This window comes from Ceratina calcarata, unplaced genomic scaffold (genome assembly GCF_001652005.2).
Source record: "Ceratina calcarata isolate Rehan_Ccalc_2016 unplaced genomic scaffold, ASM165200v1 scaffold147.2, whole genome shotgun sequence".
Taxonomy (NCBI): Eukaryota; Metazoa; Arthropoda; class Insecta; order Hymenoptera; family Apidae; genus Ceratina; species Ceratina calcarata.
Window position 1 is genome coordinate 441,944 of NW_017135881.1, and position 11,177 is coordinate 453,120.

Genomic DNA, 11,177 nt, shown 5'->3' on the forward strand with positions numbered 1-11,177 from the left:
GTTGGCATTTGTCTGCAATAAAATAAAACATTAAAAATACTATAATAAAACACAAGCAGCTGTGAAAGTAGCGAACAGATTTATTGAGAATGAGATTCGGGTTGTACACTACAGACAGACTGCTTAAGCTTATCAATTGCCCGTTACCCGTAATTGCCTCTGATGAATAAATTGTTTTGTTACTTCCTGCGTAGACGTAGGTACTAACATGTAGTAACGTCAATCGCAGATTACCGGCGTGTTACAAAAATTGCAATCTTTTCAAAAATTACGAATTACTGTGTCTCGCACGTATTTGTGTGAAATGCTAATATTTAATTGTCAAGATTTTCTTTAATGTTGCACAAATGTAAATAGGATTACACCAGCTTTCGCAGTCATTTAATGCGCATTGCATGCACTTAAATCATTACAACCAAATTGCATGATATTGCATATAAAAACAAGGCTTAATAGTATCAGAAAATAATACATACCTGAGCATTTGTCGCAAGCTGGTCCCGGCATTTTCGTTCCGTTTGTAGTCAAAGCTTCGAATTCTGTGAAGACTGAGAGATCACTTGTTAGCTCCGTCCTGGTCGTTCGAATTTATCGATCAATCCCTACCACCTCCGCTCTGTACCTAACAGCGTGTGCAACGAGCATTAAGCGTGCCATGCGCAAATCAGGAGCGTACTAATTCAAGTGAGTTCTGTTCGATAAACTGCAAATTTTTTTAGTTTCGAACATATTTTTAGATCGCGTTCTATATTTACCCATGTTCAGAAACTCAAAATACACCTTTCTGCTTCCTACATTCTTGAATTACTATATACAAGCATATAACACTAGCAATATATTTTTAAGTTTTGAAAGTGCTTGCATTTCTCGTGTGCAAATTAATAATCTCTATGAAATTATGCGACATATCTGTTAAAATAATGTAATTAATGCTTTACTGCAAACTACTATGAATTCGAATTTTACAATTAATCAATGCGATACAAATAGAATTAAAAAATACGCATAAACGTTATCAAACGTTATTCTGGCAAAATGATGCAACAAGAGTTTTATTGTTCTAAATCAGTTACTTTCGTACATGTACTTAAATAATTTTAAATATTAGAATTTAGAATTGTGGACGGGAGAAGCATACAAGTTACGTCCCTGTTTAGTGCAGCACGGACCCAATGAGAAATATTTGTTACACAACTATGCGAGATAAGAGCGTGTAATTCCAGAAATGAATAAGCGCAGTTCGCTTCTAGAATTCGTGTGCAAGAATTGTCCAACCGCTCATTGTTATAATACGTCTAACGAATAGTTACCTCCTTCTGTAATCTTTTTCCTAACACTTATACTAGAAAGTACTTTTACGCGTACATGCTAACATCAGAGTATATGAAATGATATCTTTAAAACTTCTTTTTTTGAATTATGTACATAATGCCAGAATGAATTAAATTTTCATTTTTGTAAAATATTTCGTATTCCTTTGAATTAACTGTAATTAAAATATGAAATATTAACATCGCAAATATAATTGTTTCTTGATTAAAAATTTCTATTAGCTCTCGTCTCGATGTGTATAGATTCATCTTCTGACGCGTAATTAATTTCAGTTGCCGTACTTTTCCCTTTTTGCGCTGAATTTATCCGGCCTAAAATTTTTATTAACCGATACATTCGTATAGGTAAAACGTAGAATTAGATTATGTAAATGATATTTTCATATGATTAGAGACAATCGTACCTTCATGACGGATAACAACTTTACTTTCAACATTCTCAAGTAGTTTTTTAACGCGGTGCCCTTGCTTAGGTGTGGTACTTTCTTTTATCTAAAACCATGATTTATGAAAGTTTCATGAAAATAGATTATAAAAAATTATATCGAGAGAGAAATGCTTACCGTTCTAACGTACAAGGGACGTTTATATGAAACTTTAGGAAGCATGAAGTGATCAGATGGACTCTCGTATTCTAAGTTTTTCTCTGCAAGTACCTTAAAAAAAATTGAACAATCACCTTAAAAATGTTCTATGTTGGTTTGTATGTGCAAATATATTTATATTTACTTGTTTGTTGCATGAAGCAATTTTGGGAGATAAATTAAATTTAGGCAACGTTTCCTGCTGAGATCTGTCTATGCCTCTCCTTGGAGTATTCAACTTTAAGCTTCCACTTGGCGATGCTTTAATATTTCTCTGAGGTGCAAGGGAATCATAATTTGCTTTAGGACGTACATTTTGTATAAGTCGCGTATCTGTACCTCGTATGTACATGGCCACTGGAGATAATACAGTCGTATAATTCAATCTGTACAATCCTTTCGCATGTGGGCTTTTCAAAATGTGTTCTTCCGGTATGTTCTCTTTTACAGGACTATGAAAGTATTTTTTCTTTTGTCTAAATTCTTTACTCGGCGGAGTCTTTCCTGGTGTACGAAAATATTTCGGCTTTTTAAATTCATTTTTCGCTTCCACTCCTCGACTTTGTTTATCGTTTTCTTCGATGCCGGGAGTCTTATTCTTTAAATCTTTGACATCTTCGCATCTTTCAGCTTTTTTAATACTGTTTTCGGGTGTGCTAGGATTCGAATTACGAAGCAATTTGAAGAAAGGTTTTCGTTCTTCCAAGTACATTCGATAATTTTTGCAAGACATCAAAGTTTGTAAAAATTTACTTTCCTCGTTATTCAACGGGTTCTTTTCGGCAAATGACATAGGCGACGATCTTTGTGCCTCTATCGCTTCTGAATCGACATTAATTTCTGCAATGAGTCTTGCTGTATCAAGGCATCTCTTTCTCTTTTCTACTATGTCTTGATATAGTGTCTTTTCCAATTCATCTGGATCTACCATTGTATAGCGGTTTGTGTTATTATCTACTTTTCTGTAAGTTTTCACAGAACACGACGTGTTGTCATACGAAGTGCTTGCCGATTTATCGTTCATCTCGTTTAATTTTGTGCAGTTAAATTCTAATTTATCGGAAGATTGACTTGACACATCTTGCATATTTTCTTTGTGACTTACGGAAGAATTATTCAATGATGCCAGTTGCTGCTCACAGGTATTACGAATTTGACTCATATCTAATAAGGAAGGCTCCGACAAACTTTTACGTAATTTATTCGGGTATAGTTTATTACATAAGGCCTCTAGAGTTTCAAACGTAGCATTGCTAGAAACGTTATCCACACTTCCATTATAGCTGTTTCCTGCTATTTTATCAAGAAGTCTCTTTTTAAGGGAACTTGTATGAGAAAGAGGTGTACTAGTTACGGATGCACCTGTGGGGAAACACACATTCTCATTTTTATGAACTCCAGTATTGTTGGTTTTAGTACATACAGGGGTAACAGAAATTGGTGTGTACGAAGACATAGACAAGGGAGATAAGGGCCATTTTGGAGGAGTCTCATCCTCTATAAATTTACACATCTTTCTAAACTCTGTTGTTAATCTACTTAGATCTATTGCCGAGCCATTAACTGTACTTTCATCATCATGAATCACAGACTCCTCTATAACAGTTAGCAGTTTCTCTGTAAACTTTTCTGGCGAATGCATATATTTGTCAGATAGACGTTTCAATATTTGTGATGACTGAGCATCTTCCTTCATCTCAAATAATTGACTATCTAGTGAACAAAGGATTGATTCAAATCTTTTTGCTTCCTGGTCATCAAAATCATTTTCACAGTTCTTATCACAGATAGAGTTCTCCTTATTTGAACATTTTAATAGAGAAACAAGCTGCCACAGTGATGTTATTTTAGGTTTAGCACTTTGCGAGATTCTGGTGGATTTATGATTTACATTATAATTAGCATCCCTTTTTGGGCTTCCATTTGTTACGTTAGAACTTCCTCTTCTAGATGCACTTGGTAATGTGTTACATACATCAATATTTGTTCTATCAAATTGAGGATTATATATAACACCTCTCTTAGTATGTAACTGCTCAGTCTCAATTACATTAATACGTTTATTTAAATCTGGTGCGGATTGGCTCCCAACTGGAGACATAAGTACATTAAGGCTATCCTCTGACATTGAGCATTGTGTAGTAGAATCAATCTCAGGGTGTTCTAAAAGAGAAGTCATTTTATTGCCAGTTAGAGACATTTCAATGTACTTTTTTTTAGTTAAAATTTTATCACTTGTTCTGTACTTACGAATACTTATTAACGAATCTGTGAAATTCGCAGCTCGTCTACGATGTTGGTTCATTTTTTTATCTGTATTAAAATTTTAATTACAGTAAATAATTGTATATTTATTTGCTTCCAAACGGTAGTTCACACAACACAGTATACACAGCGTCTCTTGTAGAGACGTTCGATGTACGTTACGGAATTCTGTCAATTTTAAATAATCAGTAATACCAAAACAGATAGTAGAAATTAATTTATCAGTTATGTTGGCACTACTGCTGGAAATAAACAAAGTTGATCGTTTATTTATTGTTTGTTTGTGAATTAATTAGGTTAATACGAATCGGCATCAGAAGGTCCAGTATACTTATACGTAATCGTAAATAGGCTCTTAAATGTAGCAATTGTGTATAGTTAGTCTTATTTTATACAGTGACTTCGATATGTTTGTATGCATATAGATTAATATTAATTATTAGGCACGCACGTGGTACATGGTAAAGGATTGAAATTAACAAACAAAACTTTTTGTCAAATTATAAGAATTAAACACAGGCAACAGTAAAAATGAATGAGTGCTTATTTCATAGCATCTCTTGACGTTGAACATACATTGTTGACAAATTCTTTTTTATTATTATATCTAAATAATAGTCTTCATGAATGTAAATGAAGATTTGGCAACGAATACTGCTGTGCCTAATATTTATGATATTGAATATGTGAAATTAGTGAATAAAGTGCTAAAAGAAACGGCTAATAGTTTTGAGAAAGAACAGCAGCGTATGTATATCACGTTTTGCAATCATGTCAATGATAATCTATAGGTATGCTATTAATTCTAGTTTCCGAACGTGTTCTGCAAAATTTATACACTATTTTTGGGTGTGTATTTGAAAGGGCGTTAGAATTATATGAACAAGAACGTATCATTCATATTTTTCCATCTGAAACTGCTGGTGTTGCATCTCACAATAACAGAAATAATGCCAGGCACTTAATACAAGTTAAGGGCCTTTCGGGAACAATATATGTTCTTTTTCCTGAAGTAAATTATTGTACTTGTGCTTCTTTTAGGTACATATGTTTTCGTTGAAATTTCACTTTTAATATTAGAGATTTTTATTAAATCTTTCTTGTAGGTCCCACGTGCTACAAGACAGATCTTTGTTCACTTGTAAGCATGTTTTAGCAGCTTGGCTGACTACTGTTACAAAAGATAAAGTGTCTTATCAATATATAACAGAGAAAAGATTTCAAAGTCTGTTGTCGTACCAAACATCGTATAAACATGTACCAGGAATTAGAAACATATAATTTAGTTGCGAAGTTAGGGAATCTTAGGACCATAGTTCAGTTATTGAAAGCTATCAATTTTAAGGAGGTACAGTATTTGAGTATTTAAAATGAAGAGACAAAGAATTTCACTCAGTAACTTTGTATTCTCTTTAGAGTGCTACTTGTTTCGGGAGCGAGAGTGGATTAAAAATAACAGTAGAGGATTCTAAATGCATACAAGGCAGTGCTTACATTTCAGTCGATGTATTTGAAGTGTATAAGTTAAAAGAAGATGTAATGTTCAGGATCAATTTAAACGTACTAGTTGAATGCCTTTGTATGTTTTGGTCTAGTATCAATTCTCATGGCAGTTCTGTGGCTTTACAACTCTTTTATAAAGTAAAATAAATGTAGCTTATAACTAGATGTCACAAAATCGATGAGTAGATGCAGATACAATAAATAGTACATTTTAAATAGGATAAAGGACATCCTGTATCAGTTCTTATTGAGGAAGATGGTGTTATAACAGATTGTTCATTAAAAACTCAGGACCCTGACGAGTTATTAGTCTTTCAAGTTGATGATGTCTTGAACCAGGTGGTATTACAAACTGAATTGTTGAAAGATGTATTGTCTGAGCTTGATCTATGTACTGATACCATTGAGGTGGGCAATCTAATATAATACTTGACAGTTTTACCAGAGCTTAGGTCTACAATATTGTATTTCAATAACGTTATAGCTGCTTCTGTCACCTTCCGCACCTTTCTTTCGTCTCACCACAGCTGGTATAGGTGGAATTTGTCATATCGAATTGCCACACGATAGTGAACTAATTGATAGCTTCCAATGCACCTCAACAGCTACGACAACTTATAAAGTTTCACATATTAAACCAGCTATGAAGGCATTATCATGCGCGAACAAAGTTTCCTTAAGAACTGATGTATGCGGATTGTTGCATTTTCAGTACATGGTCAGAGTTGACGGAGGTCATACATGTTATATAGAATATTATGTAAGTAGGATTAATTTTTAGTATTGAATTACGTGTAACACAAAACAGGAGCTGTGTATAAATGTATAAAATAATTTTCACAGATATCTCCAGTAATAGATCCCGATGAATAATTTTACAAATAATGAGTTTCTAGGAGTATAAGTAAGATAGCATCGAAACTTAAGTTTCCTTACTTCGTATGGTTGTAATTAAAGCTTCTCGTTCATTGTATTATTCTTTTTATTATATTTATATAAAAAAAAAGTTTTCATACAAACATGTGGAAAATTATTTATTTATACATAAACTTTTAACACTTTCAAAGCTCTACATAATAAGTCATCATAGTATTATGAATATTACATTCATAAACCGTACTGTATTGCAAAATATACTTTTACTCAAAAATAATATCAGCATACGTTTGTACGTATTATTGTGCGTATAATAAGTGTTTACGGTGTTTTTTCCTTACATTTACCGAAAATGTATCGCCCTTTAATTAGAGGCATCAACTTGCGACAGTATCCATAACGTTGCGATAAACAGAAACATTATTTCCTTAAGCATGGAATTATAAGACGAATGTTATTATTCATCCTGAGCTTTGTACAATCTTGTACAAACAATATCATCCACTTTCATGATCTGTAACATAAAAAAATATTTATTTTCTATAGAAACAAATAATGCTCTTGTTGTTAGTCTTCGTTTCAAGGAAATTTTTATTTCCATCAATTCTTCACAAAATTGTTCGAGTCACGTATACGAAGCATACCGCGGTAATTGATAGCGATCAGTGACAAAAGACATCATTAGTGTCATCAGGCGTTCGCCCTCTTCGTTTGCGCTACACACGGAACTTTCATTGTACAAAATGTAATTTAATTGGAACACTATTGCGTTCCTAATTCCTTAATGATCCAGATTATATAATTCATCGGTTTATTTTTTATTACGGTTAAGTTCTGTAATCGAGTTACGTCGATAACCACGGTTAAGATACAAAGGTTTCCGATAAAGCTCTTGTACGATAAAAACAGACAATTCGCTTTTCGTTCGGATTTCTTCTAATTCGTTTATAATACTTTTTTCTAAACCATACGTACCGCCTTCATTTCCGATGGCGTGAACTCTCTCTCGATGGTCGTCTCCTTGTCCCCTTTTTGCTTTTGAATAAGTTTATTCCCATCTAATGTACAAACGCTCTTCACTTTTCTTCCATCCGGAGTCTCTTCGTCGAATTCTTCGCCGAGCTTGAATTTTATTTCGGAACTCTTGAACGTACTAGTCGTTTTTAGGGTATAAAGTCCATTGTTCTCTGTTAATTCAACAACAGGGCTCACGCTGCTACCCATTTTGCGCGTCAGCATACCTACGCCTAAAAGAAAGAACACCGCAAGTTAGGGGACATTCAGATTTCGAAGAATACCTTAAAGTTTAAGGCTTAAACCCACTCAGCTTTACAAACATCTACAGCACTCAGATTCGATCACATGTTTTTCGATTTAAAATTCTCGTCAGAAAAAGTATCAATCGTTTAAACGAAACGGGTTTCTTACCCACGGCTTTTAAGAACTCCTCAAAATGTTCACTCTTTTGGAGTTTGTAACGTTTTCCCAGAAAGGCCGATAACATTTTGTACAGAATTGGAACGCGACGCGTAATCGATAAAAGTAAAACGAAGTCTGAACACCAGCAATGCGTTACCTCACGTTATATTGCGAATGGACTGTACTTATGAATTATACAAAAGAAACTGAATTTCAAAGAAACAAATACGGTGCAAAGTTTGAAGTTTCAATTGTCCAGTAATATTCGCGGATTCACGATATAATACATATTTACGAAGCAACGTCCAGTCTGATATCTTTAAAAAGACTTTTGACGTTACCGTAAGCCGTGGGTACTTAATCTTGTTTGCTGGTATCGCGTTTCATCGGATACGATTTCCATGACATGTATTTGTTTTCAGTATTATTTTGCGCACGTCGCAAATACAATTTAATAGGAATTTGAATGTCCGATAGTAACACAACCAGTATACTACGTAATCATTACAAGGATGATTAATTTAATCGTCAATACTGAAAAGAAATAAAGATTCAACACACATTCAATGCTTTACAATATTTCCAACGTAACACGGTTCAATACACGTTAACTCGTGTACTCCTCCCTGCTTGTATTAGCCGCCACTTTAACGCGTGGGCGACGCTGATCAGGCTGAACTTGTGCTTTCATTTAATTTCCGGTAACTGTATTAAACAACCGGTTGCAACCGTGAAAATATCGTGGATGCATTCGTCGAATCGTTGGAAATTTACAATGCTACATAATCATTTTTCCTTTGTAACTTCGTATATTTAGCGCGGGACGTGTTAAGTTTGTCTTATAGGGTAACGCGGTCAATGTATTTTTATTAAGTCAATTTCGTAAGTAGCATACGTTAGTACGATTCGACTGACAATTGCGATTTATTAATCTTGCCGGTAAATTAATTCAAGTGCTAAATTGGAGTACAATCGGTCTCCGTCTGTGGCACATGGCGGGAATTAAGCCTGAGGTCAGGTCGTTGTACAGCCGCGGGAGCATAGTTCAATATATTAAAATTGATTATCTTATTTATCATTACAATACACTGTCGGCCCTAATATTATAAATGAGATCGTTCGTTTGTGGTCAGATTAAATTTCCTTGTGACAGTACCGGCTATATGTGTACTTCCCAACGTAAAATCATGCACACCGCGTACCCGAGATTCATTTCGCCGTATTGTAATAATCTCATAATTCCTATTGAAGCTCAATTCGTTTAATGATGTTACGATGTTACTCGTGTCCCACGTTTCTCTAATTTCTCTAATCTGTCGATTACTTCATGTATCTACTTTATTTGCATACGACTCTCGAGGGAATCCGATATTGTATGTTAAGGAGAACATTTAATTATGCCGACTACCAGACTTGTAATATTCACTCGGACAGACGGGAGTGTCTGTGTTATCAAGTCGTGAATGTTGACGCATGATTAAGTTCTGTGCAACAGATTTTTATATTACATGACGATTGCGGTATTTACGTCGAATTCGTCACGTCAATCAGCGACGACGATAACACCGGGTAACACAATCTCACGGGTGAAAATGCATGAAAAATTTTGCGGAATGTGACTCACTGCGCTGCACCGTACACGGTTTACGTGAGATAAATGATGACGCGTAAGATTCTCTCCTTTCGTTTTAAATATCCGATGATCCATGAGTTTGCATCATGATTGTACGTACCGAGCGCTTTCATGAAGTCGTCGAAATTCTCGCTGCTGGACAGCTTATATTTCTTTCCAAGGAATTCCTGCATGACGGATCGATCGAATTCGTCTGGCCTGGAAGCACGTGACCCGAAGTTACCACGTAGACCCAAAGTGGATGATTTCTGCGTAGAATCGTTGAAACGCGAGCAATGGACCCGACGTTCACTGTCTTGTCGCCGGTTCTCGACTGAGTAGTCTGCGAGAGGACGAAGAGCGTTAAAGGTACACACAGCTTTGTCGGAATTCACAGCACTCCTCTCTCGTTCTTTGCCCTCTCACTCCCCCGTTTTGTCCACGATTCAGCCTCTCTCGCTCCTTTCATTGAGCCCTGTTTCCACCCTCCCCTCGATCGATCTCGCTTCCGCCAACCTTCGCGTACCGACTTCCCTCTTGCTCTTTTCGTCTTCTATTTGAAATTCTTCCGTCTCCGTTTCGCTCGCGCGTCTGGGCGGTCCCCGCCCGGAATACTCGCAGCTGCCACGCAGAGAACCGATCTTTTCCCTGTTCTCGTACTTTGTAACTTACACGATTCAATTTGCAAGAAACTAATCGAACTTCGTACCAATTATACCATCATTATACTAATTGTGAAAAATACACGGGAGACTTACATCACAATTCAACGGTATGACAGAACAACTTTCAGCGGCGGTTTACACGTAGAATACTTTGATTTATGATCGCTATCTAATTGTTTGAATGCTCGAAGATGTTACTACACCCATGATAATAGTCAATTATTTAACAGTATTACAATATTTCGTTCGTGATCATGCGCAAATCTTTACCTGATGATATCGAAGTATTCGGTTTATTGGGCGATGAGCGACTGCGCGCCAGACATCAACTAAATGCGGCGTTTTACAGTACGAATGCAATTAACTATGAAGCATATCATTAATTCCAACACACATACATTCTTATCTATATTTCATATTATCGTTTTGTACAGTTGCAAGTGGTTACAAGGCAATTTCGATCGGCCCTTGTTATCTAAAATATTACAGGAAACGGCACACGTAACTAAATGGCAAGTCGAAAGATAAGAAACTATGACATCTCACTCTGTGGCCATTCTACATCTATTTCGGTAGGTTCGTCAAACGAGTTGACATGGTCGATAACGGAGCGGTAGAAACGCGTCGACGTGGCCGCGGCGCGTCCGCTTCCATTTGCTCTTACAATTAGCAATAGTGTCTACGATCGTATGGCAGCCTAACTAGCAACTAACGCTTATAGGCGATGCCTGCATAGAATGTTCGATCAGCGGATCCTGGACGAATTCCGCATAACGACTAGGAAGGAAACCACCGATGCTTCCTGCATTATATAGAAGCGCTTAGAAATCTACATCTACATTTATTTTCAATAAGTAACTCTGCTTTAAGAGATTCATTTTTCATCCGTGCATTGCGTAATTCAGGCGTCGAATACCGACGA

General features: G+C 35.9%; 3 protein-coding genes across 5 annotated transcripts; 1 reads left to right on the forward strand and 2 right to left on the reverse strand.

Annotated features, from left to right (window-relative positions):
- Positions 1 to 1,475: 1,475 nt before the first annotated feature.
- Positions 1,476 to 4,551, reverse strand: LOC108631633 (uncharacterized). 2 transcript variants are annotated; one of them, XM_018035703.2, is made up of 5 exons: positions 4,166 to 4,551; positions 2,061 to 4,078; positions 1,895 to 1,987; positions 1,736 to 1,823; positions 1,476 to 1,643 (listed from the first exon to the last, which is right to left on the reverse strand). In XM_018035703.2, exons 1-5 carry the CDS (start codon positions 4,218 to 4,220, stop codon positions 1,537 to 1,539), a joined length of 2,361 nt encoding a protein of 786 aa, XP_017891192.1. In that variant the 5' UTR covers positions 4,221 to 4,551; the 3' UTR covers positions 1,476 to 1,536. The 2 variants fall into 2 exon arrangements, with proteins under 2 accessions (XP_017891192.1, XP_017891205.1); XM_018035716.2 differs by lacking the exon at positions 4,166 to 4,551 and having other exon boundaries at positions 2,061 to 3,277; positions 3,339 to 3,485.
- Positions 4,552 to 5,249: 698 nt separating this feature from the next.
- Positions 5,250 to 6,702, forward strand: LOC108631647 (cell cycle checkpoint protein RAD1). The gene is made up of 5 exons (XM_018035730.2): positions 5,250 to 5,528; positions 5,597 to 5,821; positions 5,903 to 6,091; positions 6,168 to 6,443; positions 6,527 to 6,702. The coding sequence occupies exons 1-5, from the start codon at positions 5,436 to 5,438 to the stop codon at positions 6,554 to 6,556; spliced, it is 813 nt and encodes a 270-aa protein (XP_017891219.1). The 5' UTR covers positions 5,250 to 5,435; the 3' UTR covers positions 6,557 to 6,702.
- Positions 6,703 to 10,615, reverse strand: fabp (fatty acid binding protein). Of its 2 annotated transcripts, XM_018035769.2 has the most exons (4): positions 10,526 to 10,615; positions 9,712 to 9,933; positions 7,535 to 7,806; positions 6,703 to 7,073 (listed from the first exon to the last, which is right to left on the reverse strand). In XM_018035769.2, exons 2-4 carry the CDS (start codon positions 9,782 to 9,784, stop codon positions 7,017 to 7,019), a joined length of 402 nt encoding a protein of 133 aa, XP_017891258.1. In that variant the 5' UTR covers positions 9,785 to 9,933; positions 10,526 to 10,615; the 3' UTR covers positions 6,703 to 7,016. The 2 variants fall into 2 exon arrangements, with proteins under 2 accessions (XP_017891258.1, XP_026674940.1); XM_026819139.1 differs by lacking the exons at positions 9,712 to 9,933; positions 10,526 to 10,615 and adding an exon at positions 7,988 to 8,194.
- Positions 10,616 to 11,177: the final 562 nt, after the last annotated feature.

What these genes read in the sequence shown, in the direction of transcription:
- LOC108631633 (XM_018035703.2), bottom strand. Translation starts at nt 4,220, where the DNA reads ATGAACCAACATCGTAGACGAGCTGCGAATTTCACAGATTCGTTAATA. An exon ending in TTGCTTCATGCAACAAACAA is followed by an intron (nt 1,988 to 2,060) that starts GTAAATATAAAT and finishes ATTTTTTTTAAG; the next exon opens with GTACTTGCAGAGAAAAACTT. An exon ending in GTCCCTTGTACGTTAGAACG is followed by an intron (nt 1,824 to 1,894) that starts GTAAGCATTTCT and finishes TCATGGTTTTAG; the next exon opens with ATAAAAGAAAGTACCACACC.
- LOC108631647 (XM_018035730.2), top strand. Translation starts at nt 5,436, where the DNA reads ATGTACCAGGAATTAGAAACATATAATTTAGTTGCGAAGTTAGGGAAT. An exon ending in CTTTACAACTCTTTTATAAA is followed by an intron (nt 5,822 to 5,902) that starts GTAAAATAAATG and finishes CATTTTAAATAG; the next exon opens with GATAAAGGACATCCTGTATC. An exon ending in CATGTTATATAGAATATTAT is followed by an intron (nt 6,444 to 6,526) that starts GTAAGTAGGATT and finishes TAATTTTCACAG; the next exon opens with ATATCTCCAGTAATAGATCC.
- fabp (XM_026819139.1), bottom strand. Translation starts at nt 8,063, where the DNA reads ATGTTATCGGCCTTTCTGGGAAAACGTTACAAACTCCAAAAGAGTGAA. An exon ending in GGAGTTCTTAAAAGCCGTGG is followed by an intron (nt 7,807 to 7,987) that starts GTAAGAAACCCG and finishes TCTTTCTTTTAG; the next exon opens with GCGTAGGTATGCTGACGCGC. An exon ending in CGCCATCGGAAATGAAGGCG is followed by an intron (nt 7,074 to 7,534) that starts GTACGTATGGTT and finishes TTTATGTTACAG; the next exon opens with ATCATGAAAGTGGATGATAT.